The sequence below is a fragment of the Oncorhynchus mykiss genome, chromosome 21, assembly GCF_057628025.1.
Source record: "Oncorhynchus mykiss isolate SJ-2025 chromosome 21, ASM5762802v1, whole genome shotgun sequence".
Taxonomy (NCBI): Eukaryota; Metazoa; Chordata; class Actinopteri; order Salmoniformes; family Salmonidae; genus Oncorhynchus; species Oncorhynchus mykiss.
This window is the reverse complement of record NC_143042.1, coordinates 46,671,456-46,698,474: the sequence shown is the minus strand read 5'-3', so window position 1 is coordinate 46,698,474 and position 27,019 is coordinate 46,671,456. Positions and strand designations below refer to the sequence as shown.

General features: G+C 43.7%; 1 protein-coding gene across 8 annotated transcripts in view; it reads left to right on the top strand.

The window, feature by feature from the left end:
* LOC110500696 (neurexin-2) overlaps positions 1–27,019 on the top strand; it is a 1,050,333-nt gene that overhangs the window by 263,569 nt on the left and 759,745 nt on the right. For 6 of the 8 annotated variants that reach the window (XM_090214786.1, XM_090214787.1, XM_090214790.1 and 3 more), the window contains exon 4: positions 18,762–18,791. The exons of the other annotated variants lie outside the window; for them this stretch is intronic. In XM_090214786.1, the coding sequence (XP_090070912.1) occupies positions 18,762–18,791 (30 nt within the window). The remainder of the gene's footprint in view (positions 1–18,761; positions 18,792–27,019) is intronic. 8 annotated transcript variants of the gene reach the window in all.

The window sequence follows — 27,019 nt, the reverse complement described above, 5'->3', positions numbered from 1 at the left end:
CCGGCTGCCTTGCACTTGTTGTTTAACATTGTCTAAATATTTGATTACAAGGTTCAGTACCGTTTAATTTTCTTGTGATCAACCCTGTCTGTTTTATTCTATGATTTTTCTCTTCCCTGCTCTAGAGTCTTTGTTTGGAGACAACGTGACAGAACTTTCCGTTGTTTCTCTTCCCTGCTCTAGAGTCTTTGTTTGGAGACGACGTGGCAGAATTTTCCGTTGTTTCTCTTCCCTGCTCTAGAGTCTTTGTTTGGAGACAACGTGACAGAACTTTCCGTTGTTTCTCTTCCCTGCTCTAGAGTCTTTGTTTGGAGACGACGTGGCAGAATTTTCCGTTGTTTCTCTTCCCTGCTCTAGAGTCTTTGTTTGGAGACAATGTGACAGAATTTTCCGTTGTTTCTCTTCCCTGCTCTTGAGTCTTTGTTTGGAGACGACGTGGCAGAATTTTCCGTTGTTTCTCTTCCCTGCTCTAGAGTCTTTGTTTGGAGACAACGTGACACAATTTTCCGTTGTTTCTCTTCCCTGCTCTAGAGTCTTTGTTTGGAGATGACGTGACAGAATTTTCCGTTGTTTCTCTTCCCTGCTCTAGAGTCTTTGTTTGGAGATGACGTGGCAGAATTTTCCGTTGTTTCTCTTCCCTGCTCTAGAGTCTTTGTTTGGAGATGACGTGGCAGAATTTTCCGTTGTTTCTCTTCCCTGCTCTAGAGTCTTTGTTTGGAGATGACGTGGCAGATTCCCTGCTTCACTTTTCTTCTGCTATTTATTCAGTTTGTTTAATTACGCGTTTAGCATTTTGAGATAACGAGAAACTACACGGCTTTTAGCTCAGGTATAGAGACCAAACAAGATGATTTTATGGACTCAGAAACAGTTTGAGGGAATGGCTAGCCCCTGGCAGAACATGTTGGGCTTTCATTTGACACATCTGCTCAAGAGTACAGTATGAAACAACGTAGATTCAGCTCTTGGCAGGAATGACTGTGACGTAGAAGTCCGTCACTGGCCGCGGGCAGCATTTGGTTCTTTAACGCACACACATATTCATCACTCCTCCCTGCGCCATTATACCATAAGTTAACAATGTGGGTCGACACACAAATTAACTTCTGTCTTGGTGCAGGCATTTCACACTTGTCAATGTTCATATTTGAGAGATACAATAATTATTATACTTATCAATGTTGTGGATGAGCGCATTGTTTGTTTGTTCTGTTCCTCTCTCTCCATCTCTGTAGCTTCCGGGTATGCTGGAAAAGGACCCGAGCTAAGGGAATTGGGTTGGCTTTATAGTGCCTGTCCCAAATGGCTCATTAATGCATATGGGCATATTGAAAGATATTGTCAGTAGTGATGTAATGTTGTAAATGTTATGTTGTGATATTGTTTAAAACCGTGTTGCAATGTATATCCTTTAGTATGTTTAGTTCATGGAAAATGTAGGTTTGTATTGTTAATTGATTAATTAATTAGGGTTAATTGTTCTGAGGGGAGGGGCTAGCCCTACAAAAGGAGCCTCTCTCCAGTCTCTAAGGAGGGCATTTTTTGGATTGAGCTGTGGATGGGGCAGCATTGTTTTTAAGCTGTCCCATAAGGTAGACGTTGATGGCAGTACTGTTGTTTTTTGTTCCGGAATCACTTGTAAATAAACACCTTTGCACAGAAGAACTTTTGCGGCTCCGCCATCTTTTTATTTTGATAGAGGTTAGGTTATCCAGTTTAGCCTTCTGGCCTACTCTACGTGACAATGACCATTCAACTTCGCCATGATTGCTCCACTATAAGTAATTCAGTATTCAAGTACAAATACTTCCAGCTGGAGGAGCATTAAGCCACCATTTAGGGTTTACAGAGACACTATCTATCCCAGTGGCCTGGGTGTCACGCTCATTTCAACAGATATCCCATGGGGGGGGCCTAAAAAATATGATTCTACCTGCCAGAAATTCTTTATAATTGCTCACTGCTTCATGTCTTTGGCTGCATCCTCAGCATTGAACTCTTCTCTATCCTTTCATAGGAAAATAAAACCACTGTGAAGTCACTGATACTGCAGTAACAGTTTATCAGAGCCTTTCTTCCTCAGTAGCAATACAGGGCATTGATTCTGCTACTGCGTTATTGATGCACATTCTACAGTACTGTTAGGTACAATGGACAAGTCAGTTTGCAGCAAGACTATTACCTGACACGACCATTAGCTTTACTTGTATTCTCCAAGGTCTTGATGGATTTCTAGCATGAGCTGTACAGTGTCTTTCATGTCAGCCGAAGACTGACCGACTTTTCTGATGTCTATTGCTTTGCTTCTGAACTTGACAGAGGTAAAAACAACTATGTTGTCATCGTACATTCGTATGGTTATTTTGAGATGATATAATCACACTGATGACTCGAAATAGACTTCGATTTCAGACGTCAGGAAAGGTCCCGGAGAACGTCGAGACATGCCTTCCTCTCGGGATGCTCGGAGCCGCAGCATGCTGCTTAGACCACTGCACGAGATATAATACACGGAGACATATCAGGGTGAGCGAAACCAAAACATCAAAACATTATTTATAAATGGAGTTTCTATACATTCCGGTTATGATCCATATTGATGAATAAACCATATGGGCTGCTAAATTACCACGACCACCCCGCTGCATGTTGTGTGCGTGCAAGAGGAGCCCACAAACAGTGCTTCAAAGCGTGTTTGTAAAAATAAATCAATTCAACACACCACGACACCACAAACTCACTATACTACAAACAAGCTTTGTACAGAATGTTCTTTGACAGAATCGATACAGAAATTCTGCAAAAGCAAATCATACTGATTGAAGTACACAGGGAATCCCAGGCCTCGTGATAGATGATTGAGTTAATGTGTGGTGAATCTGTTCATAATTAACTAACGTTCTGCCAATGACTCAACTTTCCGAAGCAGCTGTGAATTCTGCGGGCTAATCGTGTTGATCCAACGCAATGAGGTAGATGCATTAAAATGTCATTGTAGTCGGAGGACATTAATTTCTCATTATTGTACATGTTCTGATGAGTACCTACCTGCTGTGCCCCACCTCTCAACAGGAGACCAGGAAGGAGCCATGCAGTGAAACCCCCTCAGTGTGGCATCCCGTTAGCATGAAACACAGTCGTTAGCATTCATCCAACGAAGGGAAGAGAACACACACACAGCAACGGAATGCCATTAGTATCAAGGAACACAATGTGCAAGTGGGAAAATGGAAAACCAGGGAGAAATTATCTAAATTAAACATTAAGCATCAACAAACGCTCTGGGCTGTAGGGGTATTCACATTAACATCCCAAAGGATTATTGTTGTTTCGTAAGTGAAGCGATCTGAGTTTTAGCCCCAGAGGTTTGCAGAGTGTGGAGGCTACCAGCGGCGGATGGCAAGTTATTTTGGAGGAAGTGTAATCATATAAACATTAATAAAGAAGGGGGAGAAGAGAACACTGACTTAATAAAACGAAGTCATTTAGAGCTAAATGAGCTTCAGGAAGGGGAGGCTGATCATAAGTGGTGGAGAGAGAGAAAGTTCAGGCCGTTTTGTCTGGAAGATACAGAGATGTTGGTTGGCGTTGTGTTGCCTAAAGGCTCACTTGAGAGGGGCCCTGCCTTCCTCCTCTTCTCTACACTCCTCTTCTCTTGTCTTCACGGGTTGGAGCAAAAGGCAGCTAGAGCGTCATCACCGGAAAAGGATATGAGATAAAGACAGAGGGAGTGAACGTAAGAAAAATAGAAAGATAGATAGAAAGAAAGAAAGAAATGCGCCTTGGGTTGGAACCAGCCTCCATCTTTCAGCTGAGCTTATTGGTCTAGTTGTCACATTTGGAATCCCTGGCACTCCAAAGCGGTTGTGAATGGAAGCAGATGACATTGGCTGTTTGCTATTGGATGAGATGAATCGGTGAACATTTTGATGGGAAAGGAGGGTGAAAGTGGAGGGCAAAGGGTCAGTAGTGACAGATAACCTGGAAGAGAGGGGTCAGCACTCACAGAGATGAATGACTCATTTGACCACATACAGAGAGGAAATGGAGGGCAATTTTTTTAATTTATTGGTTCTACAAAATATGAAATTGTGAATCCTGGCATAGGAGCAGAATGGGAGGGAAAATAAAGAAAATGGCCGACACAGGATACAGTGAACTTGCGCTATACTGTAAGGTGTTCTTGACTTAAGTAGAGGGTCATTCGTTGAGCCCCTACAGTACTGGATTCTGGATTAGATCTCCCTTATATGTTTGGTCATAGGTAATGTTTAGAACCTTTATGCAGTAGTGATTAACTAGGATGCACAGCTGGTTGTGTGAGCAGTTTTAATGTATCTGATATTTGCTAAATCTACTGCCTTTGGGACAATGGGACAAAAATGGTAACACACAGAAAAAGGCATAAATTACCCCCAAAGTGGAACACACAGCGGTTAGTATTTTCATCTTGTAGAAAGTAAACGACCCATCGGTTTGTGCGGAGAGTGTGTGCAGGCCTACGTTCGGTGTTGAAGTGCATATTGGCTGAACATTTTCAGTCTCTTTCAGTCTGAGGTGATGCTTTGAAGTCAGAAACAAGGATATCACGGTCCATTTAGCCTCTCCGTGTTAGCACTGGTAACATTCTGAAATTGCCATAGCCGAGTTACTGTTTTACCATATGGAGATTCAGCTTATTTATCAACTGCTTAATTAAGATGAAACAGAAGCAGTTCAAATCTCTACTCCCTGCCAATCTCCAGGAGTATCCCATTAATTCTGCAAATGTATCGCAGACAAATTAGCTGTGTGTTTTTAATGAACAAAATGTGCGAGATGGATATTAATCACTGAACTATATGTAATTAATTTTCTAAAGGAACATGATTTCTTTATGATTTTTAACCTGAGGAACAGGGAAAAAACAGACAGATGTGTGTATATGCATGCGCGGACACACACACACACACACACACACACACACACACACACACACACACAAACACACACACACACACACACACACACACACACTTTAATGCATTATGGAGTCTGCATTTGGAATGTGGATTTTCTTTTGCCGTTTCCTCTCTTCAGTCTCTCTCTACTGAGAGCTCTCATCTACCCTCTATCGCACCAGTTGGAAAGTATTTAATTTCACGTTTCCAAACCACTGTGTTTTGATGGATGACGCTCTATAGCAAGCAGTTAGTGGTAGACGACATGGCCAAAAGTATGTGGACAGCTGATCGTCTCATTCCAAAATAATGGGCCTTAATACTGAGTTGGTCTCCCCTTTGCTGCTATAACAGCCTCCACTCTTCTGGGAAGGCTTCCCACTAGATGTTGAAACATTGCTGCAGGGACTTGCTTCCATTCAGCCACAAGAGCGTTAGTGAGGTTGAGTAATGATGTTGTGCGATTTGGCCTGGGTCAGCGTTCCAATTCATGCCAATTCATGCCAAAGTTGTTCGATGGGGTTGAGGTAATGGCTCTGTGCAGGCCATTCAAGTTCTTCCATACCGATCTCGACAAACCTTTTCTGTATGGACCTCGCTTTGTGCACGGGGCATTCTCGTGATGAAACAGGAAAGGGTCTTCCCCGAACTGTTGCCACAAGGTTGGAAGGACAGACTCGTCTACAATGTCTTTGTATGCTGTAGTGTTAAGATTTCCCTCCACTGGAACTAAGGGGCCTAGCCTGACCCATGAAAAACAGCCCCAGATCATTCTTCCTCCTCCACCAAACTACAGTTAGCACTATTCATTGGGTCAGGTAGCGTTCTCCTGGCATTTGCCAAATTAAGATTTGTTCGTCGGATTTCCAGATGGTGAAGTGTGATTCATCACTCCAGAGAAAGTATTTCCACTGCTCCAGAGTCCAATGGCGGTGAGTTTTACTCCACTCCAGCTAACGCTTGGCATTGCGCATGGTGATCTTAGGCTTGTGTGCAGCTGATCTGCCATGGAAATCCATTTTATGAAGCTCTCGACAAACAGTACTTGTGCTGATGTTGCTTCCAGAGGCAGTTTCGAACTCTGTAATGAGTGTTGAAATCAAGGACAGTCGATTTTTATGCACTACACTCTTCAGCACTTGGTGGTCCTGATCTGTCAGCTTGTGTGGCCTACTATTTCGCAGCTGAGCAGTTGCTTCTCTTAGACATTTCCACTTCAAAATAACAACCCTTACAGTTGACCAGGGCAGCTCCAACATGGCAAAAATCTGACGAACTGATTTGAAGGAAAGGTGGCATCCTATGACGATGCCATGTTCAAAGTCACTGAGCTCTTCAGTAAGGCCATTCTACTGTCAATGTTTGTCTATGGAGAGTGCATGGCTGTGTGCTCAATTTTATATACCTGTCAGCAATGGGTGTGGCTAAAATTGCCGAATCCACTAATTTGAAGGGGTATCCATATACTTTTGAATACATAGTGTTAGTCCCCATACAGATTTAACACTGGAGCCAATCAGCTTAAGGGCCTTGCCTAGGGTCAAGATTCCCACGGACGCTAAATTCCCTTTCTTAGGTCAGTTAGGGTCACCACTTTATTTTAAGAATGTGAAATGTCAGAATAATAGTAGAGAGAATTATTTATTTCAGCTTTTATTCCTTTCATCAAATTCCCAGTGGGTCAGAATTTTATATCCACTCAATTAGTATTTGGTAGCATTGCCTTTAAAATGTTTAACTTGGGTCAAACATTTCAGGTAGCCTTCCACAAGCTTCCCACAATAGATGGGTGAATTTTGGCCCATTCCTCCTGACGGAGCTGATGTAACTTAGTCAGGTCACACACGCTTTTAAAGTTCTACCCACAACTTTTCTATATGATTGAGGTCAGGGCTTTGTGATGGCCACTCCAATACCTTGACTTTGTTGTCCTTAGCTTTAACTTCCTGACTGATGTCTTGAGATGTTGCTTCAATATATCCACATAATTTTCCTCCCGCATGATACCATCTATTTTGTGAAGTGCACCAGTCCCTCCCTCAGCAATGAACCCACACAACATGATGCTGCCACCCCAGTGCTTCACAGTTGGGATGGTGTTCTTCGGCTTGCAAGCATTCCCCCTTTTCCCCCAAACATAACGATGGTCATTATGGCCAAACAGTTCTATTTTTGTTTCATCAGACCAGAGGACATTTCTCCAAAAAGTAAGATATTTGTCCCCATGTGCAGCTGCAATCCGTAGTCTGGCTTTTTTTGTGGTGGTTTTGGAGCAGTGGCTTCTTCCTTGCTGAGCGGCATTTCAGATTATGTCAATTTAGGACTTGTTTTACTGTGGATATAGATACTTTTGTACTTGTTTCCTCTGGCATCTTCACAAGGTGTTGTTCTGTGATTGATTTGCACTTTTCGCAAAAAAGTACGTTCATCTCTAGGAGACAGAACTTGTCTGAGCGGTATGATGGCTGCATGGTCCCATGGTGTTTATACTTGCGTACTGTTTGTACAGATGAACGTGGTACCTTCAGGTATTTGGAAATTGCTCCCAAAGATGAACCTGACTTGAGGTCTACACATTTTTTTCTGAGGTCTTGGCTAATTTCTTTTGATTTTCCCATAATGTCAAGCAAAGAGGCACTGAGTTTGAAGGTAGGCCTTGAAATACATCCGCAGGTACACCTCCAATTGACTCAAATTATGTCAATTAGTCTATCAGAAGCTTCTAAAACTATGACATAATTTTCTGGAATTTCCCAAGCTGTTTAAAGGTACAGTCAACTTAGTGCATGTAAACTTCTGACCCACTGGAATTGTGATACAGTGAATTATAAGTGAAATAATCTGTCTATAAATAATTGTTGGAAAAATGATTGTGTCATGCACAAAGTAGTTGTCCTAACCGACTTACAAGGAATTTGTGGAGTGGTTGAAAAACAAGTTTTAATGACTCCAACCTAAGTGTATGTAAACTTCCGACTTCAACTGTATACATATACAGTGTATATATATATATATATACAGTTGTTCATTTGGAAAGTATTCAGACCCACTGACGTTTTCCACATTTGGTTACATTACAGTCTTCTACTGAAATTGATTAAATGTTTTTTTTCCCCCATCAATCTACACACAATATCCCATAATGACAAAGCAAAAACAGGTTTTTAGAATTTTTTTGCAAATGTATTAAAAATAATAAACTGAAAGATCACATTTACGTAAGTATTCAGACCTTTACTGAGTACTTTACTGACACACCTTTGGCAGAATACAGCCTCGAATGTTCTTGGGTATGATGCTACAGCTTGGCACACCTGTATTTGTGGAGTTTTTCCCATTCCTCTCTGCAAATCCTCTCAAGCTCTGTCAGGTTGGATGGGGAGAGTTGCTGCACAGCTATTTTCAGGTCTCTCCAGTGATGTTTGATCGAGTTCAAGTCCGGGCTCTGGGTGGGCCACTCAAGGACATTCAGAGACTTGTCTCTAAGCCACTTCTGCGTTGTCTTGGCTGTGTGCTTAGGGTTGTTGTCCTGTTGGAAGGTGAACCTTCGTCCCAGTCTGAGGTCCTCTCTGGAGCAGGTTTTCATTAAGGATCTCTCTGTACTGTGTTCCGTTCATCTTTCCCTTGATCCTGACTAGTCTCCCAGTCCCTTCCGCTGAAAAACGTCCCCACATCATGATGCTGCCACCACATGTTTCAACATAGGGATGGCGCCAGGTTTCCTCCAGATGTGACGCTTGGCATTCAGGCCAAAGAGTTTAATCTTGGTTTCATCTGACCAGAGAATCTTGTTTCTCATGGTCTGAGAGCCTTCATGTGCATTTTGGCAAACTCCAAGCGGGCTGTCATGTGCCTTTTACTAAGGAGTGGCTTATGTCTGGCCACTCTACCATAAAGGCCTGATTAGTGGTGTGCTGCAGAGATGGTTGTCCTTCTGGAATGTTCTCCAATCTCTCAACAGAGGAACTCAAGCGATCTGTCAGAATTACCATTGGGTTCTTGGTCACCTCCCTAACCAAGGCTTTTCTCCCCCGATTGCTCTGTTTGGCCGGGCGGCCAGCTCTAGGAAGAATCTTAATGGTTCCAAACTTCTTCCATTTAAGAGTGATGGAGGCCATTTTGTTCTTGGAGACCTTCAATGAGGCAGAAGATTTTTGTTACCCTTCCCCAGATATTTGCCTCGACACAATCCTGTCTCGGAGTTCTACTGACAATTCCATTGACCTCATGGCTTGGTTTTTGCTCTGACATGCAATGTCAACTATGGGACCTTATATAGACAGATGTGTGCCATTCCAAATCATGTACAATCATTTGAATTTACCACAGGTGGACCCCAAAAAGTTGTCGAAACATCTCAAGGTTGATCAATGGAAACAGGGTGAGCCTGAGCACAATTTTGAGTCTCATAGAAAAGGTTCTGAATACTTATGTAAATAAGAAATTATTATATTTAATACATTTGCAGAAAATTTAAATAAACGTTTTAACTTTGTCATTATGAGATCAACTGACCATGACCTCACCATCTGGGTGGTCTTAACCAATCATAGCTCAGTTAGATACGGCGGTAAAATCCATCCAATTACAATTCATTATGTTTACACATATGAATATTACATCCCCCTTCTTTTAAAACAAAAAGAAAAATGTTTTACATATTCTAAGCGTTTCTTTTGAATTCATGCCCTGTAGCTTGAACTCAAAGTAAGTAACCATTTACATTGTGTACTGCAGCAGCTGAATCAACATAACAGACTCTGAAACAATGATTCAGCATACTGTTACTGTTAGAACAAAGGATACTCACCAACTCAGCTTTCACTCTAGCAATGACATCTTAACATGTCAAACTAATACAATACCAAAGCATTTCAAGTCAACTTTTCAATAACAAGTTTTCAGTCTGGAGCTCTTTTAGGGCAGTGATCCACCTCCACCCTCTTTTAGGGCAGTGATCCACCTCCACATTTCACAGGTCTAGGACAGCTCTGGGCTTGACCTCTCTTCCTGAGCTTGTGCGATATGATGCTGAGCCTGCTTCTGTGTCAGTCAACAGTTCTTGTGGTGTTGCAGGTAAGTATGGTTTATGTTGTGCTGTGTGTGTGTTTAGTCCATCACATTCTCTTTCAGGGGAACAGTTCATCTTGTCAGTGTAGTGTTCTTCTGTGTTCAGTAGGTGATGACGATTGCGGCGGTACACAGCTCCTTCTGCGGTGCGGACGTGATATGAACGTTCAGGGTCAGCTGGCTGGATGACAACTGCTGGCTTCCAGAGGCCATGCGCCTGGATTCTAACTGACTCTCCGTCGATCAGTGGTGGCCATGGTCTAGCTGGCCTGTCGTAGTATCGCTTTGGTTGTTTTTCATGCATTTCCTTGTAGCTGGCGACCTCAGGTTGCAGCTGCTGGTTGGTGCTGGGATGGACTGAACGAAGTCTGTGTCTCATCAACCGCTGGGCTGGTGATTTGAAGCTGTCAACTGGAGTGTTGCGGTATTCAAGGAGACTGAGGTAGGGGTCTCTCTTGTCTGCTTTTGCTTTGTCCATGAGTGATTTAGCAATCTGCACAGATTTTTCAGCAAGGCCATTACTTTGAGGGTAATGTGGGCTTGTGGAGACATGTGAACTCATGCTTTTGTGAAGGATTCAAATTATTTTAATTTGTAACAGGGGCCATTGTCAGATATTACAGTCTCTACAATGCCATGCCTGGCAAAGATTACTTTTAGCTTGTGTATCACAGCTGCAGATGTGGTGGTATGAAGCTTGTCGAGTTCGAAGTATCTGCTGTAGTAGTCCACTGTTACAATGTAGTCCTCGTTGTTCCAGGTGAACAGATTGGTTGCCACGACCTGCCAGGGTTGGTCTGGGATACAGTGAGGTAACATTGGCTCTTTGGTGTTTGAGGGGCGTAGTTCAAGACAGGTGGTGCATTTACCAACAATGCCCTCTATTTGTTTGCATATTCCGGGCCAAAACAAAATGTCCCGTGCTCTCTTTTTGCACTTTTCCACGCCCATGTGTCCAGCATGGATCTTTGTCAAAATCACTTCTCTGAGACTGGTAGGGGTGATGATTTTCTCTCCTTTGAAAATGATTCCCTTAAACTGTGATAGTTCATCACGATGGTGCCAGAACTGAGACGCTCTGAGGGCAATTTTTCCTCTCCACAGGCCATCCATCCTGTATGACTTTCCTCAGCTGTGTGAGTTGTGAGTCCTTTTCTGTTTCTGCTCGGATCTCCTTCAGTTTTGTGTCACTAACTGGTAAGTTAATGTACACAGTGTGAACTTGCATGTCCATGCCTTCACTGAGGCTGCTGTCCTTGCAGGTAACTTCCTGGAGAGTGTGTCTGCAACAAGGATGTCTTTGCCTGGACGGTGAGTGATTGTCAAGTCGTATTTTTGTAGTTGAAAGATCATTCTCTGTAGCCTTGGCGGGGCTGCGGCTAGCGGTTTCCTCATGATTGACTTGAAGGGCTTGTGGTCGGATTCCACAATGGCTTGTCTTCCATATACGTAATGATGGAAATGCTTACATCCAAACAGAATGGCGTAGAGCTCCTTTTTGATTTGAGCGTAGTTGATTTCACAGTCTGTGAGAGATTTGGAAGTGTAGCCGATGGGCTTTCCTTCTTGCAGTAGCACTGCACCTAGTCCATAGTTTGACGCGTCCACTTGGAGTCTGAGCTCTTTGTTGGGGTCGTAGTAGGCAAGGACTGGTCCTGGTTCTCTCGTGATCAAGTCTTTCACTCTCTGGAAAGCAATGTCGTGTTGCTTGTCCCAGGGAAACTCACTGGACTGCTTTAGCAGTTGACGCAGGAGTGCATTAGCATTGGAGAGGCTGGGGGCGAACTTGGCTAAGTAGTTGACCATGCCAAGCACTGTTTCCAGCTCTGCACAGTTCTTTGGTGGCTCCATGTATTTTATGGTTGAGATCCACTGTGGATCTGGCTTGATTCCATTCACTGTGAGAAGATGTTCCGAAGTAGCTGCCCTCTGTAGTGCCGACTGTGCTCTTCTCGGGGTTGAGCCGGACTCCTCTCTCGCGGGACCTTTGCAGCATCGCGCAGAGGTTTCTGTCACGTTCCTCTTTGGTTTGACCATAGACAAGGATGTCGTCCACAATTGCCACAACTCCGCCGAGGCCTTTGTACACTTCGTCAATCTTTTGCTGAAACTTGTCTTGGACTGAAATAATCCAAAAAGGCAGGCGACGGAACCTGTAGCATCCAAACGCTGTGTTGAACGTTGTGAGCTTAGATGACTCTTCTGTGGGCTTGATAGCCCAGTACCTGATCAGGCGTCCATGACACTGAATTAGCGTGCTCCAGCTAGCTTGTGCGTGTTGCTATCAAGTATTGGTAAATGATAATGGGGGTGTTTGATAGCCTCTCTTGGGTCGAGACATACTCTGAGCTTGCCTGTGTGTGGTTTCTCCACCACCACGGTTTTGTAACCTTGGTGACTATGTCAGATTGCTCAATGCTCTCCAACTCTTTCTTCATACGGGCGTGGAGAGCAAGGGGAATATTTCTCAGTGGGTAGACCACAAGGGTTGTGTGTAGGTCAAGGTGAATGGTACATTCTCCTGGGAATAGTCCTATTACTGTGAAAACATCAGCAAACTCCTCCAGTACATGTTCTGTCTCTACTGGTGCTGTCACTGATCAAACTAGCTTGATGAGGTCCATGTCTAAACATGCTTTAAGACCTAGCACTGCAGGTGCTCTAGTGTCAACAACGTAAAAGTCCAACATCATGTCACTTTCCTTGTATTTGCATTTATTGCATTTATGTGCATTTACTGGGAGCTGTTCACCATAACCAGTCCGTCTGCGCGTGGTGGGCTGTAGCTCGCACTCAGATGTCAAGCTGCGGTACCTATTCAGAGGAATAATGTTTACTTGTGCACCAGTGTCTAGTTTGAACTTTAGCTCTGTGCCTTGTGTTCCTATCTCAAGGTCAGCAAAGGCTTGCTCTGTCTCTGACATTTAATTTTTCTGTCACTGAATCAATAAATAGTTCATCAGCATTTGACTCTGATTGACATTTCATCTTCACTCACTGCGTGTAGTTTTTCCACGGTAAGCTCTGCACACTCTTGCGTGATTCCAAGTGATTCCATTTTCCACATTTAGTACACTGTTTTCCTTTAGCTGGGGAATTTCCCTGTTCGCCATGCACTTTGTATTCACAATATCCACAAGTTTTGTGGCGTTTTGTGTCTATGTCGCTCTGTTTTGGAGTTTATGTCTCTCTCCGGATGTGTGCTTTGATGTTTGCCTGACTGCATGCACTGCTTATTCACGTGATATGTGAACGTTTGGGGCGGCAGGTAGCCTAGTGGTTAGAACGTTGGGCCAGTAACCGAATCCCCGAGCTGACAATGTGAAAATCTGTCATTCACAAGCAGACGCAGCTCAGTCACAAACTGTTCAAACGATTCGCTAGCTCCCTGTACTTTCTCATGGAATTTGTACCTGGCGTAAATCGTATTGGTCTTCGGCACAACATATGCTTCAAAACGATCGCTGTATGTTTTCAGTACCTTTGATTCAGCCTCGGTAAGTGTCCATGTGTTGTAAATATCTCTCCCTTTTTCATCGATCCAGAGGAGCAAGTAGCTGCATTGTCCCTCTTCTCCTGTCCTTCAGAGGATCAGTGAACATTAGCTCCACATGCTGTTTGTACTTACGCCATGCATCATAAGTTTGTAGACTCCCAGTCCATTCGAGGTGAAGGAACTCCAGCAAAATCTTTTAGTCCTTTTACTCTGACACCATGCCTTGTTTGACACACTTTGTACAAAATAATAAAATGCAGTACTACAGGATATTTCTTGACGTAGCTCTTTATTAGCTAGCTATAACTGGCATGTTCCCGTGTCTCATACTATGATCAACTGACCATGACCTCACCACCTGGGTGGTCTTAACCAATCATAGCACAGTATGATACGGCGGTAAAATGCATCCAATTACAATTCAGTATGTTTATACATATGAATATTACATCAGTGATGGCTCTAGGGTGAAATGTTGACATTCATCACGAATTTCCTGCAATCATCACAAATGCTAATGTTTTCTGTGAACGTAGCTTTTTGTATACCCTCACTATTTTTGTCCTTGATTAAAAGTCGGGTGGGGTTGTTTTGCTACCCAGGACCCACGGCCAGCAGTGTTGCTGTTGGGTGGAGATGGCTGGAAGCAGAGTGGGGTAATGGAGGAGAGGAGAGGAGACAAGACGAGACGAGAGGAGAGTAGCAGAAGCCAGCTGAGAGAGAGAGACAATTTCACGGTTGCACGTTACCTCCTAATGACAGAATTGTGACTCATCTCCATCTGTCACTCAATCATCTCCAGCCAATCAACGTTCGTCCCTCGTCGGCTCGGATTGCATCAGGCTCTCCCATTTGCAGTCATAGCACAATTAAGAGCGTAATCACATTTTCAGCAGTTGGGGTAAAGGAAAAGTCGCAGGGCGAGTTTTTATTTTCATTATGTTTTCAATATGTGATCAAGGATAGTGTGTGTAGTGGCAGTAATTTGATTTGTGTATGAAGGGGACTTCCCAATGCAATCGAATGGCTTTCCTTTGAGTTGAGTTACTGTGATTAGGACTTACTGGCTGTTTCCTCAGAGAGGTCTGTAGTACTAAGCCTTTCACATAGGCTGTTTGGCTGGGAGCCATGTGTGAAAGACAGCGGGTGCTCACTTGATATGTTTGGGCCAGAACTCACTCACTCTCTCTCTCTCTCTCTCTCTCTCTCTCTCTCTCTCTCTCTCTCTCTCTCTCTCTCTCTCTCTCTCTCTCATATGGTGGAACATGTTGAAGCCTCTTGATATCCTGCTCAGGCTCTGGCTCACTGTTAGTCTGACACCCTGTGCCTCTGCCAAGATAATACAAACACATGCACATACACGGACAATTTCTCCTTATGTTATTTTGGAGTGTTTCAGAGTGCAAAGTTACAAAGAGGGGGCCAGCTGTGTGACAAACAGCTGTGCTCCTTGGCCCTTGCCACCCCTCTGTCGCTGCGGCACTTCCACCTCTCCTCCTCTTCTGACCATCGCCCCACTTCAGGATATTTATAATGTTGCCTCTGCTCCAGCAAGCGGTCAGGGAGAGAGGGAAGGAGAGAAGGAGGCAGAGAACCCTGGGGATGAGATGATTTGGTATGCACTATCAACACAGGCCTGTTTCATTGGGCAGCCTTTTCTGTCTAATGCATCATGGGTAGTGGAACAAAAAAAAGGAGGGAGGTCACTGGCAGGAATCAGCCCAAATAGATAAATAAAACATGCACTATGTTCCTGTGACTGGAGTCACAGTCTCTATTAAGAGACGATAGAGGACAATGTTGTACTCGGAATAGGTGGTTGGCTGTTGGTCTGTTGTAAGCTGGGTGGAGGGATGAGTCACTGTATTAGCTCTTGGTCTGTTGTAAGCTGGGTGGAGGGATGAGTCACTGTATTAGCTGTTAGTCAGTTGTAAGCTGGGTGGAGGGATGAGTCACTGTATTAGCTGTTAGTCAGTTGTAAGCTTGGTGGTGGGATGAGTCACTGTATTAGCTGTTAGTCTGTTGTAAGCTGGGTGGAGGGATGAGTCACTGTATTAGCTGTTAGTCAGTTGTAAGCTGGGTGGAGGGATGAGTCACTGTATTAGCTGTTAGTCAGTTGTAAGCTTGGTGGTGGGATGAGTCACTGTATTAGCTGTTGGTTTGTTGTAAGCTGGGTGGTGGGATGAGTCACTGTATTAGCTGTTAGTCAGTTGTAAGCTTGGTGGTGGGATGAGTCACTGTATTAGCTGTTGGTTTGTTGTAAGCTGGGTGGTGGGATGAGTCACTGTATTAGCTGTTGGTCTGTTGTAAGCTGGGTGGAGGGATGAGTCACTGTATTAGCTGTTGGTCTGCTGTAAGCTGGGTGGAGGGATGAGTCACTGTATTAGCTGTTGGTCTGCTGTAAGCTGGGTGGAGGGATGAGTCACTGTATTAGCTGTGGTCAGTTGTAAGCTGGGTGGAGGGATGAGTCACTGTATTAGCTGTGGTCAGTTGTAAGCTGGGTGGAGGGATGGATTGTTGTTTGAGTTTTGTGGCGTAGTCGGTTAATTGACTAGATTGGTACATTGATTGAGTCTTCCCTCAGTGAATTGCTACCACTCTATCAATGATATCTGCTATTCCATACAATTTACCTTATTTTAACGCCCAAAATACGCAATACTTCTAGGTCCAATGTAGTGTGAATACCATTGTAAAGCACAATTTCTCCCCTTTCTAGCAAAATCAATGATGAGACCTTCATGCTGACCGTCTTTGCATGATTGAAGAAAGCAAACAGCTCTGTTGGGTCTTTTTAAAAATGGCGGGTGGGGAAGTGAACCCTACTGCGTGATAGTGAAAGGGGGAGATATGTCTAGTTGGGAAACAGCTTTTTTTCACCCGATCTGTCCAACTTATCACCTCTAAAATGTAAATAAAACCCTATAAAGAGTTTATATAATGTGTCATTACATACCTGTTTGAAGGTTTGTGTGGAACTTGAATGGGTTTTTTAGGGCGGCTCTAAAGTGATCTTCAGAAGTAAACAGCGGCTGTCGCAGCTTTTGAGCGCCATGATGGCTTGCAGTGATGATGCAAAAAATGAATGCATTCAGTTGTACAACTGACCAGGTATCCCCTTTAACCCTGACCCTGTCCTTTTCTTGTTTTTAATCTGCAAGAGAAGCGCCACACCTGGTGGAAAGAGGCTGTATGACACAGAATGAGTGGCATAATGAATGCTCTACGTTATGTCATGACACGTCACAATTTATCGTACAGCGTCAGAGGGGTCCGTTTTTAAAAAACTTTTCTCCAATACTATCGGGCCGTTACCATGTCAATCAACGCTTGAATAGAAACGTAGTTCACACCCCGGATGTTGACGCCAACACAGTCACTACAGTCCCATTAGTTTTCCTTGCAGCCTCGTTTGAATGCCGCGGTTGCAAAATTGTACGAAATGGATTTAGTCACCATAAGGATATCTCTTACAAATCTCCTACCTGGTTACTTGTTCCCTGAGACTAGAAGATTACCAGAGAGAACAAAAGAAAATTGACTCCTTAAATGTTTACCAATGCTGTTGCGGTAAATGATGGTTGACTCCATTGCTATCGACCTTCGAGTCTGACTCACAAGTGTTTTGACTAAACTGTTCTAAACTGTTCATCAGTGCGGATTAGACATGTTCTGTTCAAGACATATCATTTGTCAGCAGGGTGGCTTCTTGCCAATACCTCAAGAAGTTGATTCTGTGTACTTCTCAGTTGCTCTGAGAAAATGTCAGGTCAATCAAAACATCCTATTATGTGTGTATAGCTGCGTATGTGTTTTTTAAGAAATCTCAATATTCATTTTCCAGGAAATCTGTGGCCTTGCAATTGTATGGCTGTCCCAATGAAGGCTGCCTGGTGTTTAACTGGAGAACGATTGGACTTGTGAACCTGGACCTAGAAGTGATTCATTCAGCCAAGTTAAAGCTGATTGGACAAGAGCAGCAGATGGTCATTGTAGCCCTACAATGGAAATGCCCTTCTTTTCACTGGAACATAGGTTAATTAAGGTTCCTATATTAAGCAAGTTCGGTCCTTTTTTCTTCATAGCTTATCCTCCTCTGTGTTTTTTTTTGCAAGGTTATTTAGCAGTTAAACTAAAGGCTATCTTATTCCCACTGTTTAGCCAACAGTGGTCGTGGTATAATGTTGTATGTTATTCTGCCAGTGGTAAGAATATATCAAGCTACAGTAAGTGAAACAGGAGCAGTTCTTTGAATTCGAGGCTGTGATCATATCAGACATTAAAACGGATTCTGACATTTCTGAAATGTTCATGGATAGAACATACTACCCTTTTTGTTATCAGTTATTTATACGCGACATCTTGACTAATAGGACTGCTGTTTAACCGTTTGCGGCTTTGACAATAGTGTGAACAAAGATCTTTTGATGCTGTAACGGTGTCCTGCCGGCTTGAGAGAAGCACATATCAAGCCCACATCTACAGTTTGTTTAAAGTTGGTTCTGGCTGAAGTAATTTCGTCAGCACTTGGGATGTATCGTTGTAAACTGCTGGATTTCTGTCGGAAAGCTGTTATTGTGTTCAGATGGGACTCGGATAGACTACAATGTTAGCTGTTGCTGTGTGTGGTCGACATAGTTTGACTCCAAAACTGTGAAGCCCTTTGAAATGATTGGACTCCTGTTTTGGCTCAAATTTGTTTATCCCTGATTTCAGGAACATTGTATTTTGGATGTTTGTCACTTACTGCATCTGTGCCGGTGTATATAGTTCTGTTCCTGGCAACGAAACGAATGTTCTTCTCTCTTTGTGTTTTTACACTTATCACTGACCCGTTCTGTTAGAGACCTTGGATCTCCAAGAGCAGAAAAGATTTATACCGTAGGCAAAGAATTCAGTTAAATCTCAAGCCTGCCAAACAGTTACTAAGTGTATGTTCCATAAGTACTTCAGTGAGAAAAAAAAAGCATTTGTGTGAGCAATGGCCTACGAGGGTTGCACCGAATGAAATGCTTCTTTTTTTCTACCCCCCCCACATCAAGAAGTGTTTGCTTGTTTTTTCGTTATCTTCTCTCTCTTTCTCTCTCTCTCTTTTTTTTTTGTTTTACCTTTGAGTTGAATCTCTGACATCCAAGTCTGCCCCAGGATGTCTGTCACAAACTGCAGTCCAACGTTGTGACAATGTTTTTTCCCCTCCCGTTACCTTTTATGACCTTTTTTCCTTTGTTTTCTTTTTTTCTGTTCTTTCCTTCAAGGTCTGGCGCACCTGACGTTAAACAACCAAGGTATGGGTTCATTCCTTTTTTTGGTTCTTTTTTTCCGAGGAAAAAGTACTCCTCTGCCCAACCTCTCCTCTTCTTCACTCCTCCTCTTTCCTCACCACCCCACATTTCCCTACCTCCATTTTCCTTAACCCGTCCTCCTAACCCATCTACTCATCCCATGGCACCCCCCAATTCTCTCACACTCTTCCCCCCTCATTTCGCATTGTTTTGGTTGTGCTTCCTGCCATATCCTTCCTTGTGCTCTCTGTGCCTCCACACTGTCCGTCCCACCCTTGTCCTGTCCTTCTGGCTCATCTGGAACCACCCTGACCTACGACCTCCCGGGCTGCAGGTAACGCTTTTCTGCTCTCCCTTCTGCTTGGGTTTTCAAAAAAGTGTCTACAGGAAAAAAAACAGTTTGTCAAGTGTTAGCTGTATGTTACCCCTCTTAGTAATGCAACAAAGTTGTTGTTGAATGGCACAGAGTTTTCTATCACCACTCTGCTGTCATTCTCATTGTTTGGCACCCTGATCTGTTATGATGAGGTTTTTAGATGTTAAGCTTAGACAGACTGCAAGCTATTTGAAATGTTAACCTGGAAAGAATGTCTTGTGAATTATGTATGAAGAAAAGACTGTCTGAAAAGCGATGAGATTGAACTGTGCTGCTATGGACATGTTATGGTCTCCAATGGAACTGCTCTGACTCAATATTACTCTCAACCACGACCAAGCAGATATAGTGGCACAACCTTTATCCTTCTATTCAATCACATTCATTAGAGCATTTCACTCTTCACACAGCCAACCTTTTCTGCCCTGTTTATACAGACACTCGGTTGCTCTGTCGTCTCCTGACGTGAACCTACCAAGAATGGCGGGAGAGGGAAAGTTCATGGGAGAGAGAGATTCAAGCAGGCAGGGATAGGTTGGGGAGCACACTGACCTTTACTAGAATAGAGAGAACGGTCTAGCTAGCTCCTATCGACTCCCTTTCCTCTCCCCCTTCGACCTCCATCACTGATGCACTGGGATCCAAATAGGATTTCTAAAACTCCCTCTCCTGGGGTGCATTGTAAAAGTCATTCCTCAATTCCTTGTGTCTACTCTGAAGGATCTTTTGATCCAATGCTCTCCTCGCTTCCCTCTGCCATTTGAGGAGGCGGCGAGGGGAGAGGAGAGGATGCGAAGATTCTAGGAAAGACATTTGAGATTCACCTCTATTCTCTTTAAACACATACAGGTTCCTATATCAAACAACTTACATGTCTGGAACACCTCCCCTTTAAAGACTCCTTATCGTGCGTTCATAACCAAGTGAGAAGGTGGCATTTAGCACGTACTGTACGATATCTGGATGTGGATAAATTAGAATACTTTTCTGGTGTCAAACCTTATATGAAAACATGATACACATTTTAAGAGCTGAGAAACAGGTTTTTCAAATGATATGACACACAATAGCACCACATCAAATCAATTGTAATCAGTCAAGAAAAAACACCAGCGAAAATGTGTATCTTATTCAAAAATCCACACTTTACTCCCAAACATCTGCCATTTACAAAACGTTCTAATTATGATAGTAAAAAACTTGGAGCATATTTAGTCAGTAAGGGTTGATCATCTGAAATCGGAATAGAAATACGTTTTACTGTGAATGGGTTGCAAATGTCTTAGTGACTGATACTATTTTTCTCTAATTCTATGACAATTTCTTATCTGGATAGTATTTTAAACATAAATCTGCAACAAAACAAATTACAAATGGCATTAAGTCTTACATATAAGAAAACACATAAACAAGTAACATAGTATTAATAAAACAAGAACTATATTGAAAACATAATCTTAGGGAAATAAATTCTCTCATTCAAAGCTGAAAATAAAGACACATTTAAAGACTCGTTAGCTCTATTACATGTCTGGTACACCTCCCCTTTAAAGACTCATTGGCTCCCTTACATGTCTGCAACAGCTCCCCTTTAAAGACTCCTTGGCTCCCTTGCTTGTCTGGAACAGCTCCCCTTTACAATCTAAGCTAGATGCCCTCAATCTCACACAAATTATCAATGAACCTACCAGGTACAACCCTAAATCTGTAAACACGGGCACCCTTATAGACATCATCCTTACCAACCTGCCCTCTAAATACACCTCTGCTGTCTTCAACCAGGATCTCAGCGATCACTGCCTCATTGCCTGCGTCCATAATGGGTCTGCAGTCAAACTACCACCTCTCATCACTGTCAAACGCTCCCTAAAACACTTCAGCGAGCAGGCCTTTCTAATCGACCTGGTCCGGGTAACCTGGAAGGATATTGACCTCATTTTGTCAGTAGAAGATGCCTGGTTATTCTTTAAAAATGCTTTCCTCACCATCTTAAATAAGCATGCCCCATTCAAACAATGTAGAACCAGGAACAGATATAGCCCTTGGTTCACTCCAGACCTGACTGCCCTTGACCAACTCAAAAATATCCTGTGGCGTACTGCATTAGCATTAAATAACTCCCACGATACGCAACCTTTCAGGAAAGTTAGGAACCAATATACACAGGCAGTCAGGAGAGCAAAGGCTAGCTTTTTCAAACAGAAATTTGCATCCTGTAGCAAAACTCCAAAAAGTTCTGGGAAACTGTAAAGTCCATGGAGAATAAGAGCACCTCCTCCTAGCTGTCCACTGCACTGAGGCTAGGAAACAGTGTCACCACCGATAAATCCAAGATAATTGAGAATTTCCATAAGCATTTTTCTACAGCTGGCCATGCTTTCCACCTGGCTACCCCTACCCCAGTCAACAGCCCTGCACCCCCCACAGCAACTTGCCCCCATTCTCCTTCACCCAAATCCAGATAGCTGATGTTCTGAAAGAGTTGCAAAATCTGGACCCCTACAGATCAACTGGGCTAGACAATCTGGACCCTCTCTTTCTAAAATTATCCACCGCAATTGTTGCAACCCCTATTACTAACCTTTTCAACCTCTCTTTCGTATCATCTGAGATTCCCAAAGATTGGAAAGCTGCTGAGGGCATTCCCCTCTTCAAAGGGGGAGACACTCTAGACCCAAACTGTTACAGACCTATATCCATCCTACCCTGCCTTTCTAAGGTCTTCAAAAGCCAAGTTAACAAACAGATCACCGACCATTTCGAATCCCACCATACCTTCTCTGCTATGCAATCTGGTTTCCAAGCTGGTCATGGGTTCACCTCAGCCACGCTCAAGGTCCTAAACGATATCATAACCGTCATCGATAAAAGACAATACTGTGAAGCCGTATTCATCGACCTGGCCAAGGCTTTCGACACTGTCAATCACAGCATTCTTATCGGCAGACTCAACAGCCTTGGTTTCTCAAATGACTGCCTCGCCTGGTTCACCAGCTACTTATCAGACAAAGTTCAGTGTGTCAAATCGGAGGGCCTGTTGTCCGGACCTCTGGCAGTCTCTATGGGGGTGCCACAGGGTTCAAATCTCGAGCCGACTCTTTTCTCTGTATACATCAATGTTGTCGCTCTTGCTGCTGGTGATTCTCTGATCCACCTCTACGCAGACGACACCATTCTGTATACTTCTGGCCCTTCTTTGGACACTGTGTTAGCTAACCTCCAGACAAGCTTCAATGCCATACAACACTCCTTCCGTGGCCTCCAACTGCTCTTAAATGCAATTCAAACTAAATGCATGCTCTTCAACCGATCGCTGCCCGCACCTGCCCGCCCGTCCAGCATCACTACTCTGGATGGTTCTGACTTAGAATATGTGGACAATTACAAATACCTAGGTGTCTGGTTAGACTGGAAACTCTCCTTCCAGACTCACATTAAGCATCTCCAATGCAAAATTAAATAGAGAATCTGCTTTCTTATTTCGCAACAAAGCATCCTTCACTCATACTGCCAAAAATACCCTCGTAAAACTGACCATCCTACCGATCCTTGACTTTGGCGATGTCATTTAGAAAATAGCCTCCAACACTCTACTCATCAAATTGGATGCAGTCTATCACAGTGCCATCCGTTTTGTCACCAAGCCCCATATACTACCCACTACTGCGACCTGTATGCTCTCATTGGCTGGCCCTCGCTTCATATTCGTCGCCAAACCCACTGGCTCCAGGTCATTGCTAGATCTTTGCTAGGTAAACCCCCACCTTATCTCAGCTCACTGGTCACCATAGCAACACCCACCTGTAACACGTGCTCCAGCAGGTATATTTCACTGGTCACTCCCAAAGCCTATTCCTCATTTGGCCGCCTTTCCTTCCAGTTCTCTGGTGCCAATGACTGGAATGAATTGCAAAAATCACTGAAGCTAGAGACTCATATCTCCCTCACTAACTTTAAGCATTAACTGTCAGAGCAGCTCACAGATCACTGCTTCTGTACATAGCCCATCTGTAAATAGCCTATCCAACTACCTCATCCGCATATTGTTATATATTTTTTGCTGCTTTGCACCCCAGTGTCTCTACTGGCACATTCATCTTCTGCACATTTATCACTCCAGTGTTTAATTGCTTAATTTTAATTACTTCGCCACTACAGCCTATTTATTGCCCTACCTCTCTAATCTTACCTCATTTCGACACACAGTATATAGATTTTTTCTATTGTGTTATTGACTGTATGTTTGTTTATTCCATGTGTAACTCTGTGTTGGTTGTGTCGCACTACTTTGCTTTATCTTGGCCAGGTCGCAGTTGTAAATGATAACTTGTTCTCAACTGGTCTACCTGGTTAAATAAAGGTGAAATAAAAATAATAAAAAGGATCGTTAGCTCCCTTTCATGTCTGGAACACATCCCCCAAAAAGGCCCATCAGCTCCCTTACAAGTCTGCAACACCTCCCCTTAGACTCCTCTAACTGCCTTGCATGTCTGGAACACTTCGCCTTTAAAGTTCCCTTGTCTCCCTTACATATCTGCAACACCTCCCCTGTAAAGACTCCTTAGCTCCCTTATATATCTACATCACCTTCCCTTTAAAGACTCCTTGTCTCCCTCACATGTCTGCAACATCTCCCCTTTAAAGACTCATTAGCTCCCTTATATATCTACATCACCTTCCCTTTAAAGACTCCTTGTCTCCCTCACATGTCTGCAACATCTCCCCTTTAAAGACTCATTAGCTCCCTTATATATCTACATCACCTTCCCTTTAAAGACTCCTTGTCTCCCTCATGTCTGCAACACCTCCACTTTAAAGACTCCTTGGCTCCCTTACATGTCTGCAACACCTCCCCTTTAAATACTCATTATCTCCCTTACATGTCTGCAACACCTGCCCTTTAATTGGCTCCCTTGCCTGTCTGCAACACCTCCACTTTAAAGACTCATTTGCTCCCTTACATGTCTGCAATAACTCCCCTTTAAAGACTCAATTGCTACCTGACATGTCTGCAACACCTCCCCTTTAAATACACATTTGCTCCCTTACATGTCTGCAACACCTCCCCTTTAAATACTTGTTATCTCCCTTACATGTCTGCAACACCTCCCCCTTAAAGACTTGTTATCTCCCTTACATGTATGCAACACCTCCCCTTTAAAGACTAGTTACCTCCCTTACATGTATGTAACACCTCCCCTTTAAAGACCAGTTATCTCCCTTACATGTCAGCAACACCTCCCCTTTTAAAGACTCCTTTGGTCCCTTACGTGCCTGTAACACCTCCCCTTTAAAGACCCCTTGGCTCCCTTACGTCTGCAACATGTCCCCTTTAAAGACTCCTTAGCTCCCTTATATATCTGCAACATCTCCGCTTTAAAGACTCCTTGGCTCCCTTACATGTCTACAACACCTCCCCTTTAAAGACTCCTTGGCTCCCGTACATGTCTACAACCCCTCCCCTTAAAAACTCCTCTAACTGCCTTGCTTGTCTGGAACACCTCCCCTTTAAAGACTCCTTGGCTCCCTTACATGTCTGCCTCACCTCCCCTTTAAAGACTATTTGACTCCCTTGCATGTCTGCAACTCCTCCCCTTAAAGACTCCTCTAACTGCCTTGCATGTCTGGAACACTTCCCCTTTATAGACTCATTAGCTCCCTTACATGTCTGCAACACCTCCCCTTTAAAGACTCCTCTAACTGCGTTGCATGTGCTTGCCCTTGCTGCAGAGGCTAGTTGTGAACAAGAGCTCTGAGATCCTCCTCCATCTCTGGGTCCTTGCCATCCATAATTACAGCTGAAATAGTGCTACTTCATTGTTCCTGTCACTGGGTGACTCAACGGAACACCTATAGCTCCTCTAGACGTCTGCAGTGACCCCCACTGAACCATAATCCCCTAATTTCTATGCAGGTTCGTCTCTGCTTCGGCATGACATTTTCTCCCTCGTACCTTCATTATGTAGGCCTTTTCCTTCTTACAAACTGTTTACTCGGTCCGTGTGGCCTCAGCATGAAAGGTATACACAGTGATAATTGGACACACTTGAGGAATCAAAATGCCGGCATTAAGATATTTCCCACAATCCTGAGCTTAACCTTATCGTCCATGGCTACAGCGTGACTCAGGCATTAGCGATTCCCTTCCGCTGTTCAGAGCATGGCTTTGCATTTGTGTAACCCCTGACCCCGATGAGGAGCAGGAGCGTCTTAACCATCAAGACTGCTGGTGTAAAAAAGGAGGGGAAAAAGAGTAATGTAATAAATAAATAACTGTTAAGAGGGAAGAGGCAGAAGAGAGAGAGAGAGGGGAGCGGGAGGGAAGAGAGAGATAGGGAAGAGGGAGGGTGGAGAGAGAGAGGGGAGAGAGAGGAAAAAAGCTGAAAATAGATAGGACCAGGAGAGCTTACTGGAATATGCATGTCACTGACTCTCTCTCTCTCTCTCTCTCTCTCTCTCTCTCTCTCTCTCTCTCAAAAATAAGGTAGGCAGGCAGAGAAAGGTAGAAGTCTGCACAGTTGTGTTTTTGATCAAACCAGGCCACAGGCGGTCTAATGCATATTCCAAGTAGGGAAATAAAATGTCTCCACCTTTCATCTTTTTTATACATCATTTATTAGGGAAATGGAAGAGAGAGATGCCGTGATAGTTCAAGAAAAAGCCGCTGATCAGACTTTGTGTTATTAAATAAACTTTGGTCTCCCCCGTCCTTTGTATCGATTGGCTGTAGTTAACATGAATACAGTGGTCGTCCCTCGTGAACTGGCAACAGAAACATCTTTAAAGAGCATGATCGATAAGCCTATTTGGCTCAGTCATAAAGCGCCACAGCCTCAGTGACTGACCTGGTTTGCAATTGAAGGCTGAGCCATTTTTCGTCAGCGTCTGCATTTCGACGTTGACTGCGTGGGTGCGTGCCTGTACAGGTGAGTTTGTCGTCTGCCTGTCCGTCTGCGTCTAGCAGAAAAGTCAAAGCGGCATGTAACGGTCACCGGCCGTGCTGGTTGGTGGATCAAAGAGCAGGTGCTTTTCACCTCCCGCCCTGACATCACACAGTCTGTAGAGCCAAGCGAGGAAAATCAATGCCTCACTACGTCACAAACCTGTCCTTCCCAAATATGAAGGGCAAAGCCCACGTTTGGACAGGCTGGTCTCTATTGCCTGACACTGCTCCACCACCACATTGAGACACACCGTCCCCATGAAGTCACACTGTGGCACACACCTCCAATACTGACACTACACTTCGCCCCAATGAAACTACAGATTAACACTGATCTAATTACTGCGCTGTTATAATGCATAGTGGTCAGTGTTTGGTTGCCATGAAAAATTAACTGTTCAACATTACATAAGATAAACAAACGCAGGCCTATTTGATTCAATGCCAAGAGCGCCAAATCATGTGAAATACTCGTAATCTAACCACTGTGCTTCTATTATTCAATATTCTTTCCTAAACGTAGTTTGCAAGTATAATTTTAAAATATAAATATATAATATTTTATTTTAGCAGGAAAGTTCATACATATCACATTCTACATCAGTGTGTTAGAGAGCAGTGACCTGAATCACATATCCACAACCACAGTGTAATTTCATACGTACAGGTCTACTCACATAGGCTACCACAGTAATCTATACTACACGGATGTTCAGCCACCTAAGGAGCCACGTTGCCCTCGAGTGTACTGAGCCAATGTTCATGTGCTCAGACAAGCAGACACACCCCCATGCGCACACACCCCCATGCATACACACCCCCATGCGCACACACCCCCATGCGTACACACCCCCATGCGCACACACCCCCATGTCCACACACCCCCATGCGCACACATGCCCCGACTCCCAC